The sequence below is a fragment of the Rhinolophus sinicus genome, linkage group LG04, assembly GCF_036562045.2.
Source record: "Rhinolophus sinicus isolate RSC01 linkage group LG04, ASM3656204v1, whole genome shotgun sequence".
Lineage (NCBI taxonomy): Eukaryota > Metazoa > Chordata > Mammalia > Chiroptera > Rhinolophidae > Rhinolophus > Rhinolophus sinicus.
This window is the reverse complement of record NC_133754.1, coordinates 83,584,231-83,611,097: the sequence shown is the minus strand read 5'-3', so window position 1 is coordinate 83,611,097 and position 26,867 is coordinate 83,584,231. Positions and strand designations below refer to the sequence as shown.

At 35.0% G+C, this 26,867-nt stretch overlaps 1 protein-coding gene across 3 annotated transcripts in view; it reads right to left on the bottom strand.

Moving 5' to 3' along the window:
* Positions 1-1,676: 1,676 nt before the first annotated feature.
* Positions 1,677-26,867, bottom strand: part of GPM6A (glycoprotein M6A) — a 237,758-nt gene continuing 212,567 nt past the window's right edge. For all 3 annotated transcript variants that reach the window (XM_019749472.2, XM_019749471.2, XM_074329896.1), the window contains exons 3-7: positions 22,922-23,078; positions 13,396-13,549; positions 8,237-8,313; positions 7,625-7,690; positions 1,677-3,788 (exon numbers count right to left, since the gene is read on the bottom strand). In XM_019749472.2, the coding sequence (XP_019605031.1) occupies positions 3,636-3,788; positions 7,625-7,690; positions 8,237-8,313; positions 13,396-13,549; positions 22,922-23,078 (607 nt within the window). In that variant the 3' untranslated portion in view covers positions 1,677-3,635. The remainder of the gene's footprint in view (positions 3,789-7,624; positions 7,691-8,236; positions 8,314-13,395; positions 13,550-22,921; positions 23,079-26,867) is intronic.

Sequence of the window (26,867 nt, the reverse complement as noted above, 5' to 3'; positions counted from 1 at the left end):
TTCGCTTGAAGACCTGATCCTGTCTATCCTACTCAGAAATAAGTACTAAATAAGACGATGCACGTGCTAATCACTGCGAGCATTGTATTAGGTTGGTGCAAAAGTAATTGTGGTTTTTGCAATTCTTTTTAACTTTTTAAACTGCAATTACTTTTGCACTGACCTAATATATGTAGAGAAAAACAAATAAAGTTCATAAACCCAAAGGCTGGAGAACTTTGTGTTGTATTGCTGGGTCATTTAGGGTGGAGGTGAATTGGAAGATAAAAAGGAAGCAGTACTTCCAGCTTGTGTTAAATTTATCTGCTGGACCATTCCAGCATTCCTTTAAATGAGGTCCTTAGTCCTTAAAATCCATTTCTTCTTTCTGGGAATCCTATCCCTTTATTTACTGAAGGGTAGGTTGATGTCATACCTTTTTCAGTATAATTGATTGGATTATACTACATGTATGCCCCCTAAGATTTCAAGTGCAGATTAACAGATTTTATACAGAGATTAATTTAAAAATCCCCCAAAACTAGATATTTGCCAATTCTAAATGTTCATTTATTAGAAAGCACAAAAGAACATCATGTATATTTTTATCAGATCATATTATAGAATTGTACACTTGAAACCTATGTAATTTTATTAACCAATATCACCACCAATAAATTTAATAAAACATTTTAAAAAGAAAAAAATTAAAAAAAAAAAAAAAGTTGAGAGAGTGTCTTGTAGTTATCTATGAAAAAACCATTCCAGGAAAACAGAATAGTAGGGAAAGATCCTTACCAGAAGCAGCAATAGAACCGGTGTAGAGGAACGAAGGAAAAATGATTAGATCAGGGATGAGAGAACAAATTGCTTAGGGCCTTGCAAGCCACTGGCCTCTTCTTACTTCATTTCTGAGCAGCATTTGATACAGCTGGTCTTCCCTCCTCCTTGACATGCACTCACCTGAATTTCAGGAAACCTCATACAGTACTCATGGTTTTCCTACCAATTCTCTGACCCTGTCTTTCTAAAACGTTTTAAAATATAAGACATTTTGTCCAGATCTACTTATAAATATTGTAGATATTTGTAACTTAAACCCATGAAGTTTCCAAGTTGACACTCATAATAATACATAAATAACTGAAGAATAATACAAATCCTTAGGACTTATGAAAAGTAAAATTTTTATCGGTAACTAATTTATTGTTTTTAAATTGACATCACTTCTCGTTTGGCCCAAAGAAATTACCTCCAAAACAAACAAAAAGTGCTATTTTTTTTTCATTTAATTGTTCTCACCTTGATATTTTGAAGCAAATCGAGAAATCATTTTTCCTTCTGAATTGCATTAGTCTTTTCTGTTTCTCTGTTAGTTTATGAAGCACTAAAGGAAACACAAAACAATAAAAATTGGGTGAGGAAATAGCAAACTTGGGAATCGTGATCATTTACTAAATGAAATTACCTCTAAAGCCTTTAATCCTTCACTGTTTCCCCACCTCCCCAGCTCTCATTCCCATATGGTATGTTCATGCACAAAGTTTTCATTGAGTTTTGAAGTGTTAGGTCAGCTCAACTAAGGTAATAAGCATCTGAAGGAGACAGTGCCTATTGCATTTGAAAAGGATGCACACACATAGGAAAGAGGAATAAACAAAACAAGAAAAAAACAAAACACACTGCAGAAACTAATAATAAGTACACAAAGTACACAAGTGTATTTATTACAGTTTGCAAGCACTTTGTTCTACATTTCAAAAACGCCACCATCAAGCTGTTGGCACATTTATGTACAAAACAGATTAATTGTAATGCCTGCTACAAAGCACTCTTTGTGAAAATACAAACTCTAATACCAGAAAAAAAAAGGCAAAAGCGTCAACATCATTACATAAGTTTAAAAGACAGTTTTAAAAATCATCACAAACTATTAAGACACAGAACTGAAACACTATTATATAGAATTTAAAGAAGCCCATTAATACTTTCGCTGAATATCTGTAATACTGCATATATCAGAAAAATGTTGAACCAGTAAGATAATCTAAAAAAAACAAAAACAAAAAAAAACAAAAAAAACCCAAATTAATTAAATAATACTACGGATGCATTATCATGCCACAGAGAACCCTAGTAATATCCCTACATACTACAAGAACTTGTAAAATTATGGATGATGCATGACTAGTCGTTGTACAAAGATTGTTTCACTCAATAAATTTTATTAGAAATGCACTTACACTGAGAAAAGATTTCACAATGGTCAAATCAGTGCACAATACAACCTAGTTTTTATACACTGACAAAAATGTCTTGTCAGGCGACATCATTTTAAAAGACACTTTACAGCATTCTTGTAGCATTAGAAATAATCAAAAAAGAGTCCAGGTTAAAACAAACACCAAATTTGGTCCAATAATACTGATTGCTCTTTTGTATTCCTTTGACATAGGTACTTCTTATAAATGAATATGAATGAACATTTGGTTAAAATGACTTACTAGAAATAAAAACACAAATACACCACTACACTTCAAAAGGGTACATTGTATAGTGGCTTCTGACCACACTTTAAAAAAAGACTACAGGTAAACCAACATAGAGTGGAAGGCTGCAAGCAAAGCTATTATATTAATGGAAGCCTTTTCAAATATATCATACACATTCGAGGAATAGTTTACAGAGGTGCAATCCATTAAAACTTTTTAAAGTAGGTAAAACAACTTCTGAGGGATTAGTGTGCTTATTTTTTTCATATACCGCCTTCAAAAAGGTACTTAATGTTCCATATTAGCATATTAAAAGTTCCAATCCAGCCACTGCTTAAATCACAGAGAGATCATTCTCCAGTAGTCCACAGTAGCTATTTCCCTTAAAATTGTCTCTGTACTAAACTTTAAAAGGTAAGCCTGGCGTCACAATCTGAAAAAGGCAAGGAGCCATGCATTAGCATCACTGTTTCTACATGCTCATAACATAAACATGAGGCATCAGAGGGAGATACCTCTTCAGTACATCGAGAAAAAATACAATGTTAACAAAGATAAGAAGCACTTTTTTTTAACCTACTCTTACAAATTTAGAAATTGCACCTTAGATGGATGAAAACATTAACCAGGGCCTATATGTGGCCACTGATCTTCAGACAAGATTTCCATATTTTAAGAAGAGTCATTGTGATATCATCTCTGTCTATTGTTCATAATGTACAATGGTCCCTTTGAAGGTTACCTGTAGTTAAACTAGTTACTGAAATCAAAACTAAAAAGTATAAAAAGCTATTTTTCTTTCCAAAACATAAGAAATAATGCAAAAGGTGTTATGTCTAACACATGGGCAGTGGTTAAAAATCAAATAAATCTCTGCATTTGACAATGTTAGTATCGTTGATCTTACAGAATTATTAAATGAGTTTGAGAAATTTAAAAAAGAAAAAGACTGGATAGGAGCTTGTAGAAGACATATGATTACACCAATTTAACAAATTAGGAAATTAAGTGCTAAACAACAAAGAATTGTGTTCAGGTGATTCATAAGTCACCCTCCATATCATTGATGAGAAGCACTTTCATTTTATCTTTCAAAAGGTTGGATGGTTGGATGGCCCTTAGTTAAACACCAATGCATCTGAATGGTAGAAGAATGGGAATGTTTTATGTGTATGCATTGAGCCGCTCTTTGGAGCGGGTAGAGTGGATGTCATGAAGTTCTTGCTCCTCCTTTGACTTGATGTCCTCATACTTCTGCATCCGGCAGGCATCTTTCACATACGCCCAGTTGGCAGAGAGAACCATAAGGTAGTGAACCTAATCAAAGACAGAAATAATTTATATGGGAAGTCTGTTCAATGTCTTCATTATATCTTGCTATCAGGAAAGAAATACTCAAATTATATACTTATATGCTCATTAATAAAATGAAATCAAAATTTCCATGTTAATAGAAATGGTGTAAATAAAATATAGTCTTTGTTCACTCCTCCAATGATAGGACACCATTTGCTTGGCTCCCTTCTTTCGGTATCTCTTTTTCTTCTTTTTGAACTCTGAATATCCAAGACTGATTCTTAATCTTCATGTGATGTTTCCTGTTCATTCTGCTCTCATTTACCCAAACCATAAGATTCTACATTTCATGTCCATATATCTATGTTTTCTTACCCATAATCAGAAACAATTTCAGATACAGTTTGGGTCTAGTCAACTTGAATTAATGGAAGGATATATTGTCCACTGCGAAATAAGAAGGATCATGGAAACCCCAAAATAAACCTGTGGATCTAATTATCCAGTTAATTTTCCATGCAGTGAATTTTGCAGTTTCCTTTAGATTCTAATTACAAAAGAGCAAGTTTGTGTCACATGAATTTTGTATATTTATAGACATTCACAATAGCTAGAATAGAGCCCTGTTCAAAAAGGAAGCTCTTGATTTGCCTGGAGTAATGCAGTTACTAAAATAATGAAGATCCTGATTTGACTTGAAACGACTTAGCAGTGAGATCACTTTTTTTTCTTTCACTCCCTCTTGGTTGATAGGAGAGAGAAAGCAGTTTTCCAAATGATAGATTTCTATGGATGAATAGGAAAGGGAAACTAAGTTGTCAATTGTTTACTTTCTCTGAGTTTTAAAGGGTGGGCAACATTTTTCTCCATAATTTAGTATAACAGAAGACTAAAATTTTGATTAGTCAGGAGTACGTGGAAAGATAGGAGGTAGGTTGGTTCTAGAAAAGTACAGATGGACATAAAGAATGCAAAATCAATTCTAAATGGTGACAATTGTAGTATATTAAGGTAGTCAACAGACAGAAAAAATTAACAAAACAATTTTGACACAACAATGTAGGGAAAAGATGCATATGGATAAGAATACGCGATTTTCAGAATGTTGCATTTCCTCTGACATTTTGCATTTTGTTTAACGGAAATTGTAAGCCACATGTGAGCAGGAGCTATCAGTTATATTCTTGTACTCCATGGCATTTTCTTAGTGAAAGCTTAATCACTGTATATATGTGGCTTGAATAAGACTTGTGCACACAACCAAATGTGGTATTTTTTGTTGTTGTTGCCGTGAAAATAAAAAGTTCCATGGAGAGTTGCTACTTAAAATATTTGCCTCTTGAATAACTGTATATTTAGATGTTCAAACACTTTCCTTTTAAAGGCTAAGGAAACATGAACTTTACGTTATTATTAAATATGTATGCTTCCTATTTCTACTTCAATGTCACTGTAATTCAGACACTGGTGCTTTCCAGTAGGTCTTCAGATGTTTCATCTGGCCTTAGGGAAACAAGCTACCAGGCTTGTTACTGTGCCCCAGAAGTAAATAGCAATCACTGGGGCCTGGGGCAATGCCAAGCTGACGAATTATGTCAGCATACAGAACTTTCTAACATCCCTAAAAAATAATTCAGTAGAACACATGTTAATTTCAGTACAAACTCTTAATAATCCTTGCCTTAAATTATAGACAAAGTTTTAAATATTTTGGTGAGTAGAATTCATCTCAAGTTTCTCATCTGTCATATGGAAATAACTATGGTAGCTACATGGTGAGTGTTAAATGAGATTGGGATGAGGTTAATGACCGTTGCTGTATTATGGGTATTGAATGTATTCATGTACATAAAGCCTTTGGCAGTACTTTCCACAGAGTACGTTTTAAAGAAATAGTAGCTAATAGCAGTAACATTGGTAGTAGCATTAGTACCAGGAACAATAGCACTTGTTATATTATCCCTGTCTCCTAAGACCTAAACTATTACCAGAGCTAATAAATTAATGTTATGTATTTCTTAAGGAATTTATGATTTTCATATATTTATATATCTAAAAGTATGCTTAGTACTTAAAAAAATAATCTTCTAGACTCTTGCTGTCTGAAATAAAATTTATTTATAACAATATTTAAAGCTATGCAAAGCATAGATTCCTTAAGAAATACATAGCATTCTAATTTCTATTATCTTAAAATCTTTTGATAATAGAATCATTTCAGAGTAGGCATTTTTAAGGACATTTAAATAACATTATTCATTTAGACAGGTACTTTTCACTAATGTATGCCTGATGGCATGCAGCTTTACACAGAATTTTACACATACACACACGTGTATGCTACAAATGCAAACAAAAGCTTTATTGTATACCTCTTTTCAAGAAGTACTTTGACAGAACTCTTATACATGGATGTATATGCTTGAACACACACATGCCCTAAAAATTATTCATCGCACAGGAGTGTGTGTGTGACACAAATGAGCAGACGTTTCCTCTTTTCTGACAGCCAGGCCAGGGGCTGATAGGACCATGTGTATTTGGAACATCACTGCCCAGAACATGTGAATGCTCCCTGGGGCATAGTTTAGCTTTGAGTTTAAGTCAAGAATATCAGGTCTTTGCTCACTGGTTTACTGTGATCCCTTCAATTAATCAGCCAACATGATCTTATTAAGCATCTCATATTCTGAAATGAAATTCCTGTTAGAGGTTTCTACACTAAATCTAAAATGTTGAACAACGAATATGACATAAAATTAACAAAATATCTGAAACTCAGTTTAGCACTGACACAGCTGGTTTTGTTAGATAGTTTAAAATAATCATTTTTAATAAACACAGAATCAGATCTGAATACAAAAGTGTGTATGAAGTCACTAAAAATAACTGGGCTGAAATGGCTCATTAGCATATTAGCATTGTCTCATCATTCCCATTCTTAGTCTTTGAAAAAAGACAAAACTTTTATTTTTTAAAAGGTATTCCTTGCACCAGTACATTAGACAATGTACTGGTACCATAAGGAAAGGAATTAAATAAATCCAAATCAATTCATCATTTTTGCATATTGAATTGGCTATAACATTGGTGAGATTGCTAAGAATCTTCTAGAGTTCTATGCTACTTATATTCTAGGATACCAAACTAAGGACTGAAGACCTTGGCTGCAAAAGCTATTACTGATGATCGGAGTATTTGTTCAATGTTGATATTCGGCATTCCACTGAGCAAACTGGAATTCGTGGTGAATTACAAAGGAGGAGACAGGATCTGACACATAGTAGATACTCCAAACTTGCTAAAAACTTGACTTTAAGGACTTGTTCTTAATATTTCTGAAGAAAATTAGGTATTAGATATAAAAGACTTGACATGATACTACTGAGATTTATTTTAAGAAAATAAATCCTTTTTTTGTGACTCCATATGGCTTTTTTATGTTCCTATTTAAGGAGGAAAAAAGGATAACGTAAGTTAAAGAACTGATTATATTACTTAGAATACCACACTGAAGCATACACATATGCTACAGAGATAATTTTTATGTTAATAATAATCTAATATCTAAATGCTAATGAATTTACTTATTTTGTTAATGTTACCACATTATTGAGTGTTGTAATCCTTAAACTGATTACCAAATATTATCTCTGTTGTAATGATAATATTTCTTTAGGGTAAGTCTTCTTGTTTTTCATTTATTTATTTGCCCATTGTTCAGCCTCTCCTTTTTTAAATTGATATTAAAGTAAATACGATTTACATGGACTTCAGACATTAGAGATAAACGATCATCTTTACAAATAACTGAAAATCAAATTGCAAAACCAAGCCTCAGGGCTTCGAGGTCTTACCATCGCAATAACTGCTGCCCCAGCTCCAGCAAGTGCCACAATAAACAAGTGGAAGGTCATGTTCAGCTGCAAAGGAAACCACAGAAAACCAAAACGTGTGTCAAGCAAGGTTACAAACAGAAGAGAGATCAAGCCTGCTGCTTCTTATGAATAAGAGCTTTGTAGATCTTTAACGGAAGTGAGCCTGTGATAAATCACTCCAAAAACATTATTATACTATCTCTTCTCCTGCAAATCATTTAAATCTTTGCAACAGCATCATTTTAATATGAGTTCATTAAAAGGATGAGATCGTGATTAATAATGATGGTTTTCAGCAATATTATAACAATATAAGGTTACATTATCTCTTTTTAAATATAACTATAATTTTTCAACTTTCATCACAATGATAGTTTTTAGAAAAAATTAAAATGTGTATAATATTTCTATTGAAATATGCAGAGCATCTCTTTCACATTTATTTTCTAGTTCCCTTGCATAACATCACTGCAAGTAAAATTGCCTCTGAAATAAAAAGGGGAAAATTCAATATAGATGTAATTATGCATTCTTCAAATAACAAAATGAAGCTAAAATTCTGACAAAATTAAAGGCTGTAAAAATACTCACCTCAGTGGATTCACACATCCTCAGGAAATTCTCAGAGACAGTGCAAATTTTCTTTTCCTCTCCAATCGTCACAATCCCTACAAGATGTAGAAAATTACAGTTTAGCGTTATAAAAGCTTCTAAGAGCCCCATGAGAAAAAAAGAAACTTGCTGATAAAATCTAAGCAAGTTACAATTTATGTTATATTAAAATGGAAAAATTATTCCTCAGCTTTCGTTGCTAGATAATAATTATCAGTAGATCTATGAGTGGAAGATCAAAACTGTCTAACCCACAAGCAATGTGAAAGCAATGTCTAACCCACAAGCAATGTAAAGCATTTTCAATCTGAATTCCTTTGAACCTAGCCACCAGAATCTTCAGATTCAGCTGTGGTGAGTTCATTGGTTTGCTCCATTAATGCAATGGTGTAGGCATCACAATTATTTTCATAGCTATGTCCCAGAACGTTCTGAAGTCTGGATCTATTCTACTGCCACAAAGCTTCTGTTAATCTATAAAATCCTGTTGCCCAAAAGGGAAAGTGTACTCCACAAATATTGAAAACAGTGCTATCAGTAAGGCAAAATAAAAAGTTGTAATTTCACCCTTATTTACCCTTGGTCCTGTTGGTTTATGGATCAACTGCATCAGAATCACCAAGGAAATTATAAAAAATATGCATTTCTGGATGCCAGAGAGAACTGTTAAATCCAAACCTATGACTGTGTGCCAGGATTATTGCATTTTTAACAAGCACAGATCTCATTTTAGAAAAGTGATCAGGTTTCTCCTAAAATGAGTCTTCAATTTTGTTTTGAAAACTATTGAGTGTTAAACACATATATCCACGAAAAACAAGAACAAAAACACACACATACAAGTTCTGGGCAAACTAAGAGCTAAGCTTTCAGTGCTTGCTTCTCTTTATTTAGTTTTAATATGTGTATATATTCACACATTCTTAACTTGGAGGTACACCATCAGCTCTCCCCCTATACAGAGCCACTGTCATGCTTTGCCAATAGTTTGTGCAATTATTTCATTAAAAAAAGAAAATAACCTACTTGCAGCACATCAAATGCAGAGATCCTTCTCTGTGACCTTTCCTTTCTGATAAGGTGGCTCTAAGAAGGGAGTGGAGTAGAGGAAGAACCCCCACGAGATTAGTCTAATACACCATCATTACTGAGGAATCTTCCCAGTGAAGGCTATCTTTCTCCATCCTGGTCTGTAACAGACTTCATTCATGTGGAATACCAACCTGGACATGCATTTCCTTACCTATTTCTTCACTCACATTTATAGCAAAACCCCTAGAAAGGACTACCTGTCTTCATTGTCTGCAATTCCTTTCTTTTCATTTCTACTTCAACCCTTTCCAGTCAGATTTCATCCCAACCCTCCATGGACATTTTTCTTGTAAAGATCACCAATGACCTGCACATTGTTAAAACCAAAGGTGAATTCTCAGTTCTCCTCTTACTTGCCAGTCAGCACTATTGGAAGCAGTTGAGGACTCCTTCTTTCATGGTCTCTTCATTTGGTTTGCAAAATCTGCAGTCTTCTGTTTTTGTCTTTCTAGTCTCAATGGCTTCTTCTTCTCAATGTCTCTGTCTGGTTCCTCTTCTTTTCTAGGACCTATTTCACTAGAGCTCCCAGGGTTTAGTCCTCAGCTGTCTTTCTCCCTTGCTCATCTCACTGAGTCTCAGAGCTTTAAATTTTAAATACTATCAACGACTTAAATTCATAGAGCCAGCCCTATATCTCTCCTGAAATCAAGATTCATCTATCCAGTTTCTTACTTGATGACTCTGTTTAGATTTCTAATAAGCATCTAAAAAACAACTGCACTTCTGACGTCCCTTGCTTGCCTCGCTCCCAAGCAAGTGGGCTTTCCCATCTCATTTGATAACAAATCAATCTTCCCACTTGCTCAGTCAAAAAATAAATTCCTCCTTTTCTCTCAACCCCCACAGACAATATATCAGGACATTCTGCTGCCCCTATTTTCAAAATACATCCAAGACAGACCACTTCTTTCCACCTCTCCTGCTAGTGTCTTGGTCCGAGCCACTGATATTTCACATGGGGTTACTACAAGTGCTCACTGGCCTTCCTGCTTCTTCTCGTGCTCCAGTCTGTTTACCACGCAGCAGCCAGAGTGATCTTTCTGTAACATAAGGGACTTCTTGCTTCCCTTCTTCCCAAACCTGCTAATATTCTCTACTTCCTTCAGAATAAAAACCCCTAATGGATAATGTCCTGTCATTCACTCATAAGTGTGCATTCCAGGAACTCTCAGATGTCATCTGAATCTGCTCTCCCTACTTTCTTACTCTGCTTCAGCCACATTGGCCTCTCTGTGGCTTATTGAAGATATCAGGCATGGTATCATCCTAGCAACTTTGCACAGGATCTTTCCTCTGCTAAGAATATTCCCAAGTCCCTCATTTCCTTTCAATGACAACTATTTGGTGAAACATCCTCCATCACCCTTTTAAATATTGAAACCCTGACTTCCCACTCCATATCCAGTTTTAAATCTGGATCTAGGTGATATTATGAGAACCAGTTTTAACATTTTATGAAACAAGTTTACTAGGATAAATACCTAATACACTCAGTGTCATTAAATCATTGCCCATATAATTGAAGGACAACAGAAATAATTATAAAAGCATTAAAAATTAAAATTGCTTTTAAATTAAAAGTAAAATGATTTCATGACTCATTTTGACATACAGCCAACCCTAATATAATAAACCAGCTTTCAATTCCTCAACTGTATGCTGCCCATTAGATCTGTTTGAAATGTGTATGCTTATCACATGTGTGGGATAAAGACTGAGATGCACAGGAGAGACGAAGCAGGCATAATGGCCATTACATGAGGAAGAGCTCCCATTGTGTAAAGACCTTGGTCTCCTAAGGGAAAAGATACCATCTAGATGCTAATGAGACAACTTTGCAAAAATAAGGGAAACTGCTTCATAGGTGTGTTCCTCCGTACTCAATTACTTTTTTGATGACATTAATACATGTCTGTATTGATCGTACTCCAAATTTGGGGGAGTGGTTCTTTTCAATTCTGATGCCCCTTGATAATAATTTGATGTACATTCAAGGATTCTTATTAAGGACATGTTATTTGGAGGGCATACAAATGCTATCCAGGCGGTAGATTCTGTGTTAAGGGCAAACAGAAAGCCTTCATAGCTGATGCAAAACATTGCATGACATCTGAAAAGTGCCTTTTCTTCCCTGCCAGGAGAAAAATTAAATTGGAATAAGTCTTGATAACTATTTTGGAAACAGTGCTAACTATCAAGAGCAGTTTTGATCAAAGTCCTGCTGTACACTTACTCTAAGTGTGTCCTAGACAATACATGGGACATACTGTACTAAAAAAATTAGTGCTTGTTTATCTGAAATTCACACTGAACTGGGTATCCTGTATTTTGCCTGGCAACCCTCTCCGACTAGTTACATCTTTCCAATTTTAATTTTTCGTATCAGCAGAATAAAAGGAAGACAGTGAGGGGGAGGGACTGAAGGCAGAGCTGTGGTTTTCCAAGCAGCTGTTCGCCTGTGATCTCTGGCAGCAGTTGCTGAGGTTTCCTTTTCCTGTGTTTACATGGGACATGATTCCAAGATTAAAACCTCCCCTGTGGAAGAGCTGTCCATATTGCCGTCATTACCTTCTTGCCAAGAACTTCATCCACAGAGCAGATCATCCTGCTTTTCATTTGGATCAGACAAAGGGACCTGAGGACTTCGTCTGACAGGATGGTAGGTGGGCCATAGTTTCAGAACACTCAGCTGGTTGGCTATAGAAGAGTTATAGTGTACACTACAATCTATCTGTAGTATACCCATGGAACCACAAGGCCTGAAGATACCAACTAGTGAAATGTTCCCCACTTGCTTGAAATATGAGGAAACCTCATCAGAGAAAACCAGTTACAGCATTCCCAGAAGTCAATACGTTAGATTTTAATAGCTATTCTGTGGGGGAAAAAAATCCATTTGAACATGTGGATTTGCATATCTTTTATAAAATCTGTATCTCCTATGTGTTTACAAATGATGGAACAGAATTCCAAATAGGTTAGGTGATATTGGACTCTCTGTTTCCATATTTGTAGTTCAGTACTTGTTTCAACAGGAGAGGACTTTCAATTAAGAACACAGACACTGCAGCTAGCCTGCCTTTAAATTTTACCCTTGCACTTGCTGGATATATAACCTTGGACAAGACATTTACCCTCCTGGGCCTCAGTTCTGTCGTTTATAAAGAATTTAATAATAGTGTCTATCATACAGAACTGTTGTGAGAATTAAAGAAGTCAACATCCATAAACCATTTAGAATAAGGTCTTTACGTTGCAAGCCCATATGCACATAAGAAACTATTATTGTTACATGAGGTGTTAGCCCTAAATAAAAATAACCAAAGAGGACTGCTGATTTATTTATATAACATTCTTTGATTCTGCTATTTATTACACGCTAAGATTTTTGTCCTATTTCAGAAGACAACGAAGTACATATTTCATAAGCGATCTTCGTATTAAGCAATCTTCACAGTCTGTTTATTTTATCATGGGAGAATGAGAGTAGGATGCAAACAACACATTGAGTCTAGAAAAGCGTAAGGGAATCAGGACAAGGAAATCACAGTTACCGTTTTTCCGCAAAAATAAGACCTAGCCAGACAATCAGCAATAATGCGTCTTTTGGAGCAAAAATTAATATAAGACCCAGTGATATGATAGGTTATGTTATGTTATTTTATGTTATAGACCCGGTCTTATATAATAGTAAAATAAGACCGGGTCTTATATTAATTTTTGCTCCAAAAGACACATTAGAGCTCATTGTCTGGCTAGGTCTTAGTTTCAGAGAAACACGGTAGAACTTGCCAAACGAGGGAATACAACCTGAGAGCCTGCTCAGATATATGTGTTTGTATGTTCATGTTGTGAGATCAAGTTCCAATCAGTCTTAAATTCCTATTTATTCAAATTTAAAAAGAATGTCTTAAAAGGGAATATGCTGATGCACTTATCTCTTTGGCAGCAGTAGTGGTCCTTCCAAAGTGATTTATAACATTTTTGAGGCAGCTCTTCAGGGAAAACAATATGAGGTGCTGTTTTACAGTTACAGATCCACCTACCAAACTGACGAAGGTCCAAGCAGAGATTCGCCCCCTCCACTAAGGTAGTGTTTCGGCAGATGGTCCACAGATTGAAGTACATGTACACTGGCAGGGAGGTGAAAGCCGTCACTCCCAGCCAGGCCAGCATGAACAGATAGGTCAGCATAATAAACTGCAACAGAGAAAATGTTGGGAGAGAACACATGTAATCTACTGGCAAAGAAGGATTTTGTGTTTACTCTACAAAGCTCAGTATTGAAGGATTTTAGTGCTAAAGTACACAGATCATTATTACAACACTGGTAGGAACTGCACTGTGGGACACAGAGACGGTGAATACAACGGGTTATGTATAAACCTGCTGGAAAGTCACATCATAGCAGATGTTCTGATGTTCAAGCAATAATCAGTCTGTCTGCATCTTAATGCCTGCTTCATTCATGTATGTATCTTAAAAATCTCACGACACATTTTTTAAATGTTAGAAAACATTAACTGCTATATTTAGAGTGGATTGTGCAAAATGAGTTAAAGTATGTCAAGTTCATATTACAACTAAATTTGCACTATTTCCTATCATAAATATTTAAGCTGCTTAATCATGCTTGTATTTAATGTTATAAATGTGGTGAATCCATATTATCTATATATATAAAATAGCCTATAAATATATGCCCCTAATGTCTCAGCTAACACTTGTATTAACAATTGTATTCAGACATAACTGAAAAAAAAAACAAGTATAAGTCACAATGCACTGAGGTTTAAATGCAGGCTTGAATCCACACACTGATACAAATTGATTATATTTCTTAATGCAAGTTAGACGTCACTGGATTTATTAGCATTTTCCTCATGATCATAAGAGGAAGTCATCATATGAAGTGTCCATGTAGGTAAACACCAACCAGAAATAGATAGTGAGAGCAGATAGCTTCACAGGAGTTGCCACATTATTCTGTCAGATGGTATCAATTGATCAGACTCAGATAGTAGAGATTAAAATCTAGATTGTCCCTGAAAAGTAGCCAAATAAGAAAATCACTACTATAATAATTGTTCTGCCATAATAGCTACTCCTGGCTTTCCTGGCTTTTCTTGTCTGAATCCCGTATTAGTAAGTAAGAGTACTTCCTTCTCTGCCATCACTTATTGGCCTAACCTTGATTAACAAGTTATCTGCCAGCAAAACACAAAACAAATGAAAGAAGATAAAGGCCAGGAGAGAAGTTTTCAAACTATGTTTTTGTCCATATTTCAGTAATTGATACACAATTGTTGCTAACACGGTATTTGTGGACTGAAGGAATGAGTAAATGTATGAATTGGTTTACTGCTCTATAGCCTGATGATACAGAGGAGGGGGACTCAGTTTCCTGCCGGCCAGGAACATCCAGCTGTGGAGACTTCATACTCACGAGACTACTGTGTTTCCCCAAAAATAAGACCTAGCCAGATGATCAGCTCAAATGTGTCTTTTGGAGCAAAATTAATATAAGACCAGGTCTTATTTTACTATAAGTAAATGTTAAGTCTTTATAAGTCTTTATAATATAATACCGGGCCTTAATTTTTGCTCCAAAAGACACGTTAGCGCTGATGGTCCAGCTAGGTCTTATTTTTGGGGAAACACGGTATGTGAGACGTCTTCCCAGGTACCCCACATTGTAGTATGCTCTCTCAATTTATAGTTTTTGTTATGATTTGTGTTTTGTACATGTCCCTAAAGGAATATAACTTTCCTTCCTTTTCTCTTTCCCTACCCAGCTACCCTTAACTACGTATATCTTCAAAACAAAATTGGAAGTTGGAAAACGATGTGTTCTGAATTTGCAATCTGAGAGCCACTCTGTGTATATTGTGTATCATGAGTTCATGTACCTTAGAGTATGAATCATTTTAAAAGTTGCATCTTCTGAAGGATTTCCTGATTGTATTATATTTATGTAATGAGACTCAGAACACATGATGACCAGCACATGTGAATTAATTATAAATGTGAAATTGTATTTTTAATCCTTTAAAAATTCTCCATACTCTATTAACTAATACAGCAACAGGATTACATTTAAAACTGTCTGAAAGGTAGCCCTTGCACACCAAAAGCTAAGTTTTTACAGATATTTGGTCCCCTTCTGAGTTTCAGTGGCATGCTTCTAGAAGACTTTTGAAGAGCAGCAGTAGTATATTCTGGCTTAACTTGAATACCTTATGTAGACACATTTTCAAAATGACAGTATCACATAAAATAAATACACTGAATGAAATTTAATCTCTTATTCAATTCTATTAAGTCCTGTGGAGATGAGTCATAGCTAGACTATGATTTCAGTGAAATCTCGAACAGGTGAAACTTATTTCGTAACTCTCAGAATACTAAAAATAACACTTTCGAAAAATGTTAAACTTGGTGTCAATGTCATGGTAGAGCTTAAGCATCTATATTAAGGTTATATTGTGATTAACATAGACAGATTGGGGGATCAAGCATAGTAATGAATTCATATAACAAATATGAGAAGAGTCAGGATAAAACTAATGAGTACTGAGATGAATCTCGTCTCCTATAAATGGCTGAGTGTCATCGTACTTCAGAAACTCAGAACGTAATTAATACATGCTTTCTAACAACATTGTTTAACCTCCTCTCAAAGCTATTTCCTGTTATTCTCTACTATAAGACACTAGTGTTTGGAGATTTTGATGAGCTGACATCTGTCCAAACAATGTCCTTAAACTATGATTTGGCAGATATCTTTACATCTTTTACATCCCAGATGAAACAAAGCCTGGTCTAAAAATATTAGCAAATAAAACTTGTTGACTATTAAATCATTCAAACCAATGAAGGAACTGGAGTAAATATCCTTCAATGGCTATTTATTCTCTTAATGGAAGTACTAACGTTTACCTCAGTTTTAGAATTATTTTGTCTTGCTCAATGAATTCTTGATGAGGCTGCAATATGCGTAAGGGTATATGGTAGGAGTTCAGCTGCAGAGAACGATAAACACTTCCTCCTTATCTTCCTCATCAAAAGAATAAAAATATTCCATGTGGAAATCTAGACAACATCTGGTCCTGAAACACACTTGACTGTCTATGTTAAACATTTTATTTGACCACACCAAAGAAAAAGGAAAATATTTCTTGGGTGGTCTTTATTCTTTCTCCTTTCTGGATGTGGAATGAAGGAAATCAACAGATGATGCTTATTGGGCACTGTGGCTGCCTTCTCAGGACTTGCCCACTCTCTCTCAAAGTCTTCATATGCACCCAGTCTAGGTGGGAAGGGTCTTCTAAGCCTCAAAGCATGCTACAAGCATCAGTACCCACTCACTTCTAGCATCATTCATCTGTATGATATCATGAAAGTCATTTTCCATTCTTTGCCATTTGATTCTAATCTGTAAGAGGGTAGAGAATGGTTGATTTATCAAGTGCTGACATGCCACTCACTTACTGTATCCCTGACCTAAATGTCACATTTTTTCAGCAAGAAAGGGGCCTTATGGCATATTGATTAAAGTCACATGCTTTTGAGCTGGATTGAGTCTAGGTTGCTCTTTTTGCTGCTGCATCTGCCTTTGTGAAATGAGAATACCTGCTAAATTGATCTCATGATTGAGGTGAGACTGGAGCGAGATAATACATAAAAAGCATTTAGCATAAAACCTGGCACATAAGAAGCACAAAGTATTGGTTATTTTTATTCTTTTTAGCATTAGTGTAATGACTACTACTACCACAAAAATATAAGTTTTGCCTGAATGATAGGACTTTACAGAGTAAAGAGAATTAGATTGCATTTCACGTTAGGAGAAAATAAAAAGAATGAGAAGTTCTTGAGTCTGGGAAAGTTATTCAGAGGGGGCTCCCACTCAAGGAGAATGGCTCTAGAAAGTTTGGAAACCACCCCAAAACTGAAGAAATCTTGTGAATGGAGCTCCTTGGAGGAAAAAGCCCTCTTTATTAACATTTTCATTATTTGCAATTGTAGATCTCAAGACTAATTTATAGTCTCAAGAACAATAACAGGATACGGCAGCTTGAAACACATTTCTTTGGAGAGTTAAAAGCAGCTCGAAAGACCATGGGAGCGTATTCAGCATGCTTTTGGCTATGTCCCCTCTATCTTGTTTTTCTTTCTGTCCCAGGGGATTTTTCAAAAGTTTCTTTTGAAGGAGCTGTAAAATGGGACTTATAATTCAATAGGTTTTGATTCAAAGTAGATTGGGACACTTTGAAGTGTGTTGCTGCTGCTACTTACAAGGCAACGAAAGATATGCCTTGGGAAACCACAGTACCCACTCAGATGGGCTTTTCCCTGCGAGCTATAATGTTATAGCAAATTCATAAAGCTGCAAGCTATAGAGTAAATCTCTGCTGTGAGAAAATATTCTCATTACTACTAATGCATAAGTTTTATTCTAAGAAAGATACAAAACACTTCACTTTTGAATTTTGAGTCCAAATCGGTTATATTTCAGGAAGTAGCAGTTCACAGTCCCTGAAGTATCCACATTAAACAAGCTAAAAATCTAATTCTATCTTCCTATTTTATGTTTTATCTTAAAATCTGATAATCACTAAGACTAAAGAATTATTCAAATTGATCAAGTGTAATCCTAGGTAAAAATTTTGCAATACGTAATAGAATATCTCATAATTATTATAAGTTTATTTCTAGCTTTCCATTGCTTGTAATATGACAGATATATATTTTTGTCATCTGAACATTAAATAAATAAATAAGCTACTGTTTTATTTTTAATTGAGGTATAATTAACATGTAACATTGTATTAGTTGGAAGTACACCACATAATGATTCCATATTTGTATACTGCAAAATGACCACCACAATAAGTCTAGTTAACATCGGCTATACATGTTACACATGTGCTACTATGTTAGCATTCAATTCAACAAAATTGCTATGAAAAATTAGTTCTTAGTGGTTTAAATTTTTTTAAACGTAATTACTATTTTATAACCACACATAGTTACAAAAACATTTTTTTTGTGATGACAACTTCAAAACTCTATGCGCATAGCAATTTTCAAATATGCAATACAGTATTATTAACTATAGTCACCATGTTATCCATTACATCCCAGGACTTATTTATTTTATAACTAGAAGTTTGTACATTTTGACCTCCTTCATCTATTTCACCCATCCTGCAGTCCCCACCTCTGGCAACCACTTTTCTGTTCTTTGTAACTTAAATAAGCTACTCTTATCCTTATCAGAAAAAACTGAGATTTTAAAAAAGTCTTCTGATTTTTTTTTCTTTATTAACATCTATTTTCAGATAAAACATTTTCTGAAATTCAGTTCCACTATATATCTGTTCGGGGAGAACAGTGAAAACAAACACATAAAAACTGGAAGAACTAAACGTATTGGACTTGAAATAAGAGGCCTGGGTCACTCACTATGTGAATTGGGCTTATACCTTAACCTTCAGAGTCCCTTCCTCATTCATGAGCTGGAAATGAGCTTATCTCTCTCAGAGCTATGATGCAAACAAAGAAGAAACTCATATATGAAATCACTTAACAGTAAACATGGTCCACAATAAATCTTACTTTAAAAATAAACTCAAAGAGAGGAAGTTGTTTGATTTAGTAAAATATTATTTTATATTTCTACAGGTTAGGTATGGACAGGAGTAACTGACATATGGTACACTTGTTGTCTGTTGTCTTAGACAACACTGAATTTTAATTTCTAGTAGCTCTGGCCCTGTTTATAGGAAGGAAGGGCGGGTGAGTATTATGGACGTTAGACACATAAAGTGGCCTCATTGGCTTTTCCTATTGCAGCCATTGTTTCATATAGCATTAACATGTATTGAAATGCTGACCATTTTCTTCTAATTCACAAAGAAAACAATTCAGTAACATTTCTTTGGTTTGATTTAGGTTAAGTAATTCGCTGATATTAGAGGGTAAAAATTGCCATCAAATGATAGAGACCCGCCATAATTAATATCCAGCATATCTCATTATCACACCATTATTTCAGTATCATTTCATGAGAAACTGCAAATGACTGTCAAAGTGTCTTCTCGTTGTGTTTCTTGTGTTAGATATGCTATGCTATACATGTTACACATGTGTTACTATGTTAGCATTCAATTTAATAAAATTGCTATGAAAAACTAGTTCTTAGTGGTTTAAAATTCTTAAAAAATGTAATTACTATTTTGATCTCAACCTGGATATTCTAATCATTGTTAGAAATTTAGTAGGGAGGTTGAAATATAGAACTGCAAGAGGCAACATTTCCATGATCTTTGGAAGAAGACTAAAATAGATGATTGCTCCTTGATTATGTAGCCATTGAGATTACAGTGTATTTAATTTGAGAATGACTTGTAAAAGGTGATTGGTTTTTCATGTGAATTCCTATCAATTTAGACGTGTGATGTCTAAGAAAATCACTTTGTTGAGCTATAAACTTTCTGTGGCAGCTTTAGCAGATGTGCACCAATTAGGGTAAAAATAACACCTTAGAAGTCAGCAGCGCTGATGACAAGCAGCCAACTGACTCTGGCTCCAAAAGTCTCTGAATCTATGAACGACCTCAATGCTGAAAAAATCTACCACATCTTGAATGGAATGTTATGATATAATAAACACAGTCACCTAGAAGGCAGACCCAAGCTTTAGTGAAATGAACAAATGGATCTACCGATATATGCAAAGTCTCTTTGTAACCAACCATAATACTATCAGGTTCTATTCAAGGGATGGTCTATGAGGTCCCTTTCTCATTAACTGTTTCAAGGCCCAGGCTATAAAAATAGTGCACTAAATCTTAACTCAGAGCCCCATCATTTCAAAATAATAGGTTTTTAAATGATATTTCCTCATTTGGAATGGATTTAAAGAGATATTAATTCAATCACGTTTCCACTTTAACGACAAAAGGAAACAGCTTTAAATGTCATCAAAGGCAGAAAACACTCAGAGCTTAGAGATCCTGTGATCAAGAAGTCTCATTAGGCAGATAGTAAGCAGAGAGAATATAGCCTCAAAGGATCATTTTTAAAGCTAAGGTAGACTGATAAAACAGGCTAACAGGTGAATGCATTAAACAAGAAGTACACTGTAAGATACAGTCTACCTACAGATTGAAAAAAAAAAAAGATGAACCAGAATGGAAATAGGAAAGAAAGAGAGATAAGTAGCATGAAAAGGTGATTGATAAAACTTTCTTTTTAGTCACAGCCCGGCATGATAAGAAAGCTGGGTGTGTGGTGGGGAGAGTCGGGCTCTGTGGTGCAGCAGCCACCACTATTTACTTCTCTGGCAGTGGAGCTGGTCCCTTTCCTGCAGGCAGTGTTGGGACAGCCTGGGCAGGATTCAGGACTCTCACCCCCGCATCGCTGCTTCTGCAGAAGGCACAGGAAGGCAGCTCTTGCCTCTGCCTCAATCCTGCTCTTTCTTCAGTGGCAGAGGGGGCGCCAAAGGAGGAGCCCACGCAGCTGCTGCCACCCTTCTGGGCTGTGGGTGAGACTGGTGACACAATTGTTACTATTATAGAAAAAGATGTGGTCCATATTTTTGCTTGAAAAAATTCTTATTTGAGCTATTTTTGAGATGTCTGAATGGCAAGCAGATAATTATTAACTGTGCATAGATATGCTTTCTCTTTTGTGATGTTTTATTCTGCGTACAATCCTATGAAGTAATTTTACAATTCTCAAGGAAACAATAATCAGCTGCACTCTTCCTGGCAAAGGTTACTCTCCAAGGGTGAAAATGTGCTTAGAGACCCTTTTTCTCTCTGACTTCACTAGTGCTTTAGAATCATGGACGCTTTGAGCTGGATTGAGATGTAGAGGTGATCTACTGTCTTCATTTTGTAAATGGTTAAGTGGTGAGTGTCGTGTGAGGCGGCCTGCGGGGTCTCTGATCCCGCTCCCCACATAAGAACGCAGGATGTTGTGAGGTCAAAAGGGAACATCAACGGAGCCATAAGTAGGGGAGCCATACCACTATAGTCTCGCTGGCGGCTGGGTTGGAGACACAGGAAGTAGGAGCCACAGGATCCTCTCCGTGCTGTCTGCTTTTCTGCAATCCGCTATCTACACTCGGCCGCTTGCTAGCTCAGCCACCATCTTCTTGCTAGGCCCCATTTGCTGCTAGCGTAGCCACAGCAGTCATATTAGTGGCCAATGGCTCACTGGTTACAGCTGATGGCCAACTAGCCACAGCTGATGGCCATCCAATCACAGTTGATGGCCATTTACCACCTGAGCCAGCACCTTTCCACGTGAGGCCAAGAGCCCGGAAACTGCATGCCTGGCTCTGTCCCCACAGTGAGCCAGAGGAGTTAAGTGACTTGCTGAGGTACACAGGAAGTGTTATAATGATATTGTTTCAATTAGAAGAAAAAGCCTATCATTAATTGAATTCACTATACTCTATTGGCAGAATATAAATGAATCTAAAAATCAGAACTTGCCTTCCTAATAGAGAAATTGCTTAGTTCTCACTGACAATTGGCTCACTGAATAGTCACATTTTAATTTTTAAATTAATCCAAGACCTTTAGCTTAACTTCCTCCAGATCTGTAATTTGACATTACTGATCCTAAAAATGTAGGTATTACAATGAGCATTGTCCCAAGAAAAGAAATGAGTCTTACAAGAAATTATTCCAGAGATAACTACCAATACCTACGACACAGGCAAACTTATCATATTATTATTACTACTGACACTGAGCAGCATAATATAAGTTGTTACAAGCTGGTAAAAAATATGTTTGGTAGTTAAAAGGTATTTTTGAACTCTTCTTTATTAATATGAAATATATGTTGTAATTAAATACATGTTCTTATATAACATTGGAAAAATCAGAAACACATTAGTCAAGGATGTTTCCAAACACGTTAGTCCAATGTTTCATTATAGGAAAATTATCCTGCATAAAAATGCAGAAGTACATTCAACCACACTACTCTTAACTTTCACCACTCTTGCACTTTAATAGATATACATGCATTGTCTGAATTGCATTAGCTCCAGAGTATGACAAGTTTGTTTTACCATTAAATACCATATCAATAAGGATTAGAAACTAAAATAGTATAATAACATGATTCTTATTTCATATCACTATTAAACAGAAATTAATATAGTTACATCCAAAATTTAAGGTGAAATACAGAGACATGTTTTTAAGGAGGAGAGATACATGTATTGTCTACAAATAGTGGATTTTTCTGTTTTTCTAAATATTATATTAGAAATCTAAAACCATTTGGAAAAAAATCATAAATAAATCGATAGTTTTGCTCCCTCTAAATTAAGCTAGTTGTGTTGCATGTGATTTGAGAATTTGAAACTGAACTTTCATATGGAATAATCTTAATCTAGAAAATATTATTATGATTTAAGGTAGCAGTCAAAGGAGGGAATGTTACTGTGTTAAAAAATACTTTAATTCTTGGCAGATGAATACAGACACCTGTGTGCTATTGAAATAAACCCACATCAAACACTAAACACAGACAAATAACGTACCCAGGCGCTCACACATCTGCCGCAAGTGGTGATTTTGAAATCTCCATAGAGATCTTTGATGGCACCTGTGGTGAAGAAACCTTCCACCATCAGCAAAATGCCGTACACAAAGAAGGCAGCTGCGATGCCGTAGATCACGTACTTAAAGATGTCAATCCTGGGGGAGAGAAGACAAAGTGATTCATTTTAATAACTCTTATTGGCTGATCTGCAGCAATGGATTCTCAAGGGCTCAGGGGTCTTTTGGAATGAAAGGTATAGAATATTTATGATCATAATGGAGGTTGGACATTAAAACATTTTTGCTCTATATGCCTAATGTTTGTACATACATTTTGTTCTGCCACCTCCAGTATCTGCTGACAAGGGATTTTCTTATTTGTAGGTTTCTTCCTCTTCCCTTCTTCCCACCCCTGTCCCTGGTTCACACCAAAGTGGTCTTGGATAAACAGTGAATCACATTTCCAAAGGAATTTGCTTAAATTCATTTGTTCAGTAGGATAATCATCATATGATTGCTCTAATTATGACAAAATATCAAAAATAAAGATTTACGTATATATCACTGAGTTTTAAAAACATTGAAAGAAGAAGACAGCTTTATGGTCAATGATGCATTCATTTTTGATATAACAACAACCTCATTTTTCTTATTATAAAAAGTAAATTGTATTTTATTTCACACTTACTATACACTATCACACATATTTTCTGCTGATGGTAATATCAATAATAAAAAACTATAGTTTTAAAAATAAGTTATAATTTTGACAAGTAAGCCTTTTAGGCAGAATCACTAATGGGTAGTACATAGAATTGGGCCTGAGCCAAATTACAGCATAATTCCATGGAGGAATGGGTAGGTACATATTCTTTCTTTTCTCACATTTGAGTGCCTATGTATTTAAGAGAGAGAGAGAGAGAGAGAGAGAGACATGTAATGTCTATAAATTGCAGGTGGATTTTTCTGTTGCTCTATATATTTTATGGGACCCCCAAAACCCTTTGGAAAGAAATCTTAATCATTTTTGCTGCCTCTAAAAATAAAACTAGTCATGTAGCCATAGTATGTGGAAAGTACATATTAGCTATAGTTCTGTTTTTGCAGTTCTGATACCTATTTGTAAGAAAATTGCTCTATATTTCACATTTTCAAGCTTGATTTTTACTATCTCCCCTCATTAATGAGTGAGTAGAATAGGTAGGATGGCAGCAGAAAATGATGGAGAGATCCTGTTGACTTTATACAAGGCAGAAAGGAGGGAACAGAAAGCTTGCTCATGCTGATGGAGATTTAGAAATTGGATACAATGACAATGACAATATGTGTTAAAGAATACATGGAAGGAGAACTGACTCTGGGTGATGAACACACAATGGGATTTATAGATGATGTAATACAGAATTGTACACCTGAAATCTATGTAATTTTACTAACAATTGTCATCCCAATAAATTTAATTTAAAAAAAAAGAATACATGTATATAAAACTGAAAGCAACAAATGAACAAGACAAAGAAGCAAAAACTCATAGATACAGACAACAGTTTAGTGGTTACCAAGGGTAAGGGGGAATGGTAGGAGTTAGAAGAGGGTAAAGGGGGTCAAATATATGGTGATGGAAGGAGATTTGACTTTGGGTGGTGAACACACAATGCAATATACAGATGGCATATTATAGAATTGTACACTTGAAACCTATATAATTTTATTAACCACTGTCACCAAAAAGCTTTAATAAAAAATATGCATATAACAGGCACTTAATATATATTTAGTGAATAAAAGAATAAATAGAAAAAATACATGTAATAGCATAAGTGAGTTCGTTGATGTAAAGAGTGAGAAGAGCTTGCTAATGTTCAAGGTATCAGAACAATTGTTTAATGATTGATTTCCACTGTCTGTAAAAATCTAAATATTGCCCAGTTCTATTTGTCAAGGGCAATGAAGCAGATTATGTGAATTGCATAAGCCCATCATGCATGTCAAAGAATCTGAGGATCTAATTTGACATCATAAACACTTTAAAGAGTTTGTTTTAATGGGCTTTTCCATAAAATTTCTAGGTTAAAACAATATATTTAAAAATATATTTTAATTTTTATTTGGAAATAATTTCAACTTTCCAAAAAAAGTTGCAGAAAATGAATACTACAAAGAAAAAAATGGAGCATCCTTTATTTTATAACATTTTACCCCATTTACTTATTGTTTTCTTGTGTTTCTTTCTCGCTCTCTTTCTCTCTGGATAATTATATCTGAACATAGGAAATTCTCCACAGTTACCTATTTCAGGAATTATAACATCGAAATGATATTTGTTATTTGTATTTCTTTATTATTGTTGTTATTATTATTATTAACACTATTATTTGTATTTCAGTTTTATCAATTGGCCTGACCCAATGATGAACTTTATAGCATTTCCTCTGTCCCAATATGGAATTCAGTCTAGGGGTAAGTATTGCATTTATTTGCCATGTCTCTTTAATGTCCTTTAATCTGATACATTTCCACAGCCTTTCTTTGTCTTTATGACATTAATGTTATTCAAGAGAACAATCCTACTTCCTCCTTACTAAATAGAATGTTCTTTGTTTTGGGTTTGTCTGATGTCTCTTCATGATTAGGTTTGGATTACTCATTCTTGGACAGAATACTCTGTAATGATATTCTGTCCATCTGCCCCTCAGTAGTGCTGCTGATTTTGATCATCTAGTCAAGATGATGTCTGATTTCTGTACTGGCTTCTGAGTTTCTCCTCAAAACTCCCTACATTTCTCTCTCACAAAGATACATGTGATTCCATATAGGACCCACCTGAATATTCCAGGTTAAGCTTCTCCTCAAGATCTTTAACATAAGGTAAAATTAACTCTTTGCTCTATATATATGAGGGTAAGATTCATAGGTTTCAGGGATTAGAAAGTGAGTATATTTGGACGGAATAATTTTTTTTTAACATACCACAATAACCAAGGTTGTTTTTCATTCTTGCAACAATTGTTTCCTGTAAAAATTTTTTCTAAGCATGAAAATAACAATCTTTTAGAGATACATGAGCAAAATAAAAATGCCTATGTAATTCTTTCCGAAGGCACTTCTGATCCCCTCCTTTCTATTGTGAGAAGAATCCAGGTGAGCATAAGAAGCCACTTGGAACATAAGAATATATAGGAGCTGAAAAGAAAATCATCTTTCTAGGTTCAAAGAGGAGACTAAGGCTCATTTCCATAAAACCGAAAACAAATGCACACGTGCACATACACACAATTTTTTACTGATTGTTTTATAGATTTTAATCTATAAGTCATATTAGTAAAAGTGCTATGTTTCCTAACAAACTCTTGAGAAATAGGAATAGATGGATGTTTCCATTATATATATATAAATGTAAATGTCACAACTTTAAATGCATATATATATATATATATATATATATATATATATATATATATATGTCACAACTTTAAACCCATAATATTATTCAATGAGGCATTCCCACTAAAGTCAGGAACAGAAATCAAGGAAAATCTCTGCTTCTATGTAACATTGTTCTGGATGTATTTGCAAACTTAATTAGATTAGGAAAGATAATCAGGGACATAAGAACTGGAAATGAAGAACTAAAACTACTTCTATTTGCAGATGATATCATGGTATACCTGGGAAATCTTAGAGAATCAATGATAAAGCTAATTCAAATAATTCAGAATTGTATTATGATACAAAATTTGCATGCAAAAATCAATCACATTCATACAGACAAATAATAACCAGTTAGAAGAAATACTGATAGAGGAAAATTCGATTTTCCTCTGGAAGTGGGATTGCTGGATCATATGGCAATTTTATGTTTAATATTTTGAAGACCCTCCACACTGTTTTCCATACCAGCTGCATCATCTTACATTCCCAGCAATAGAGCCCAAGGGTTCTAAT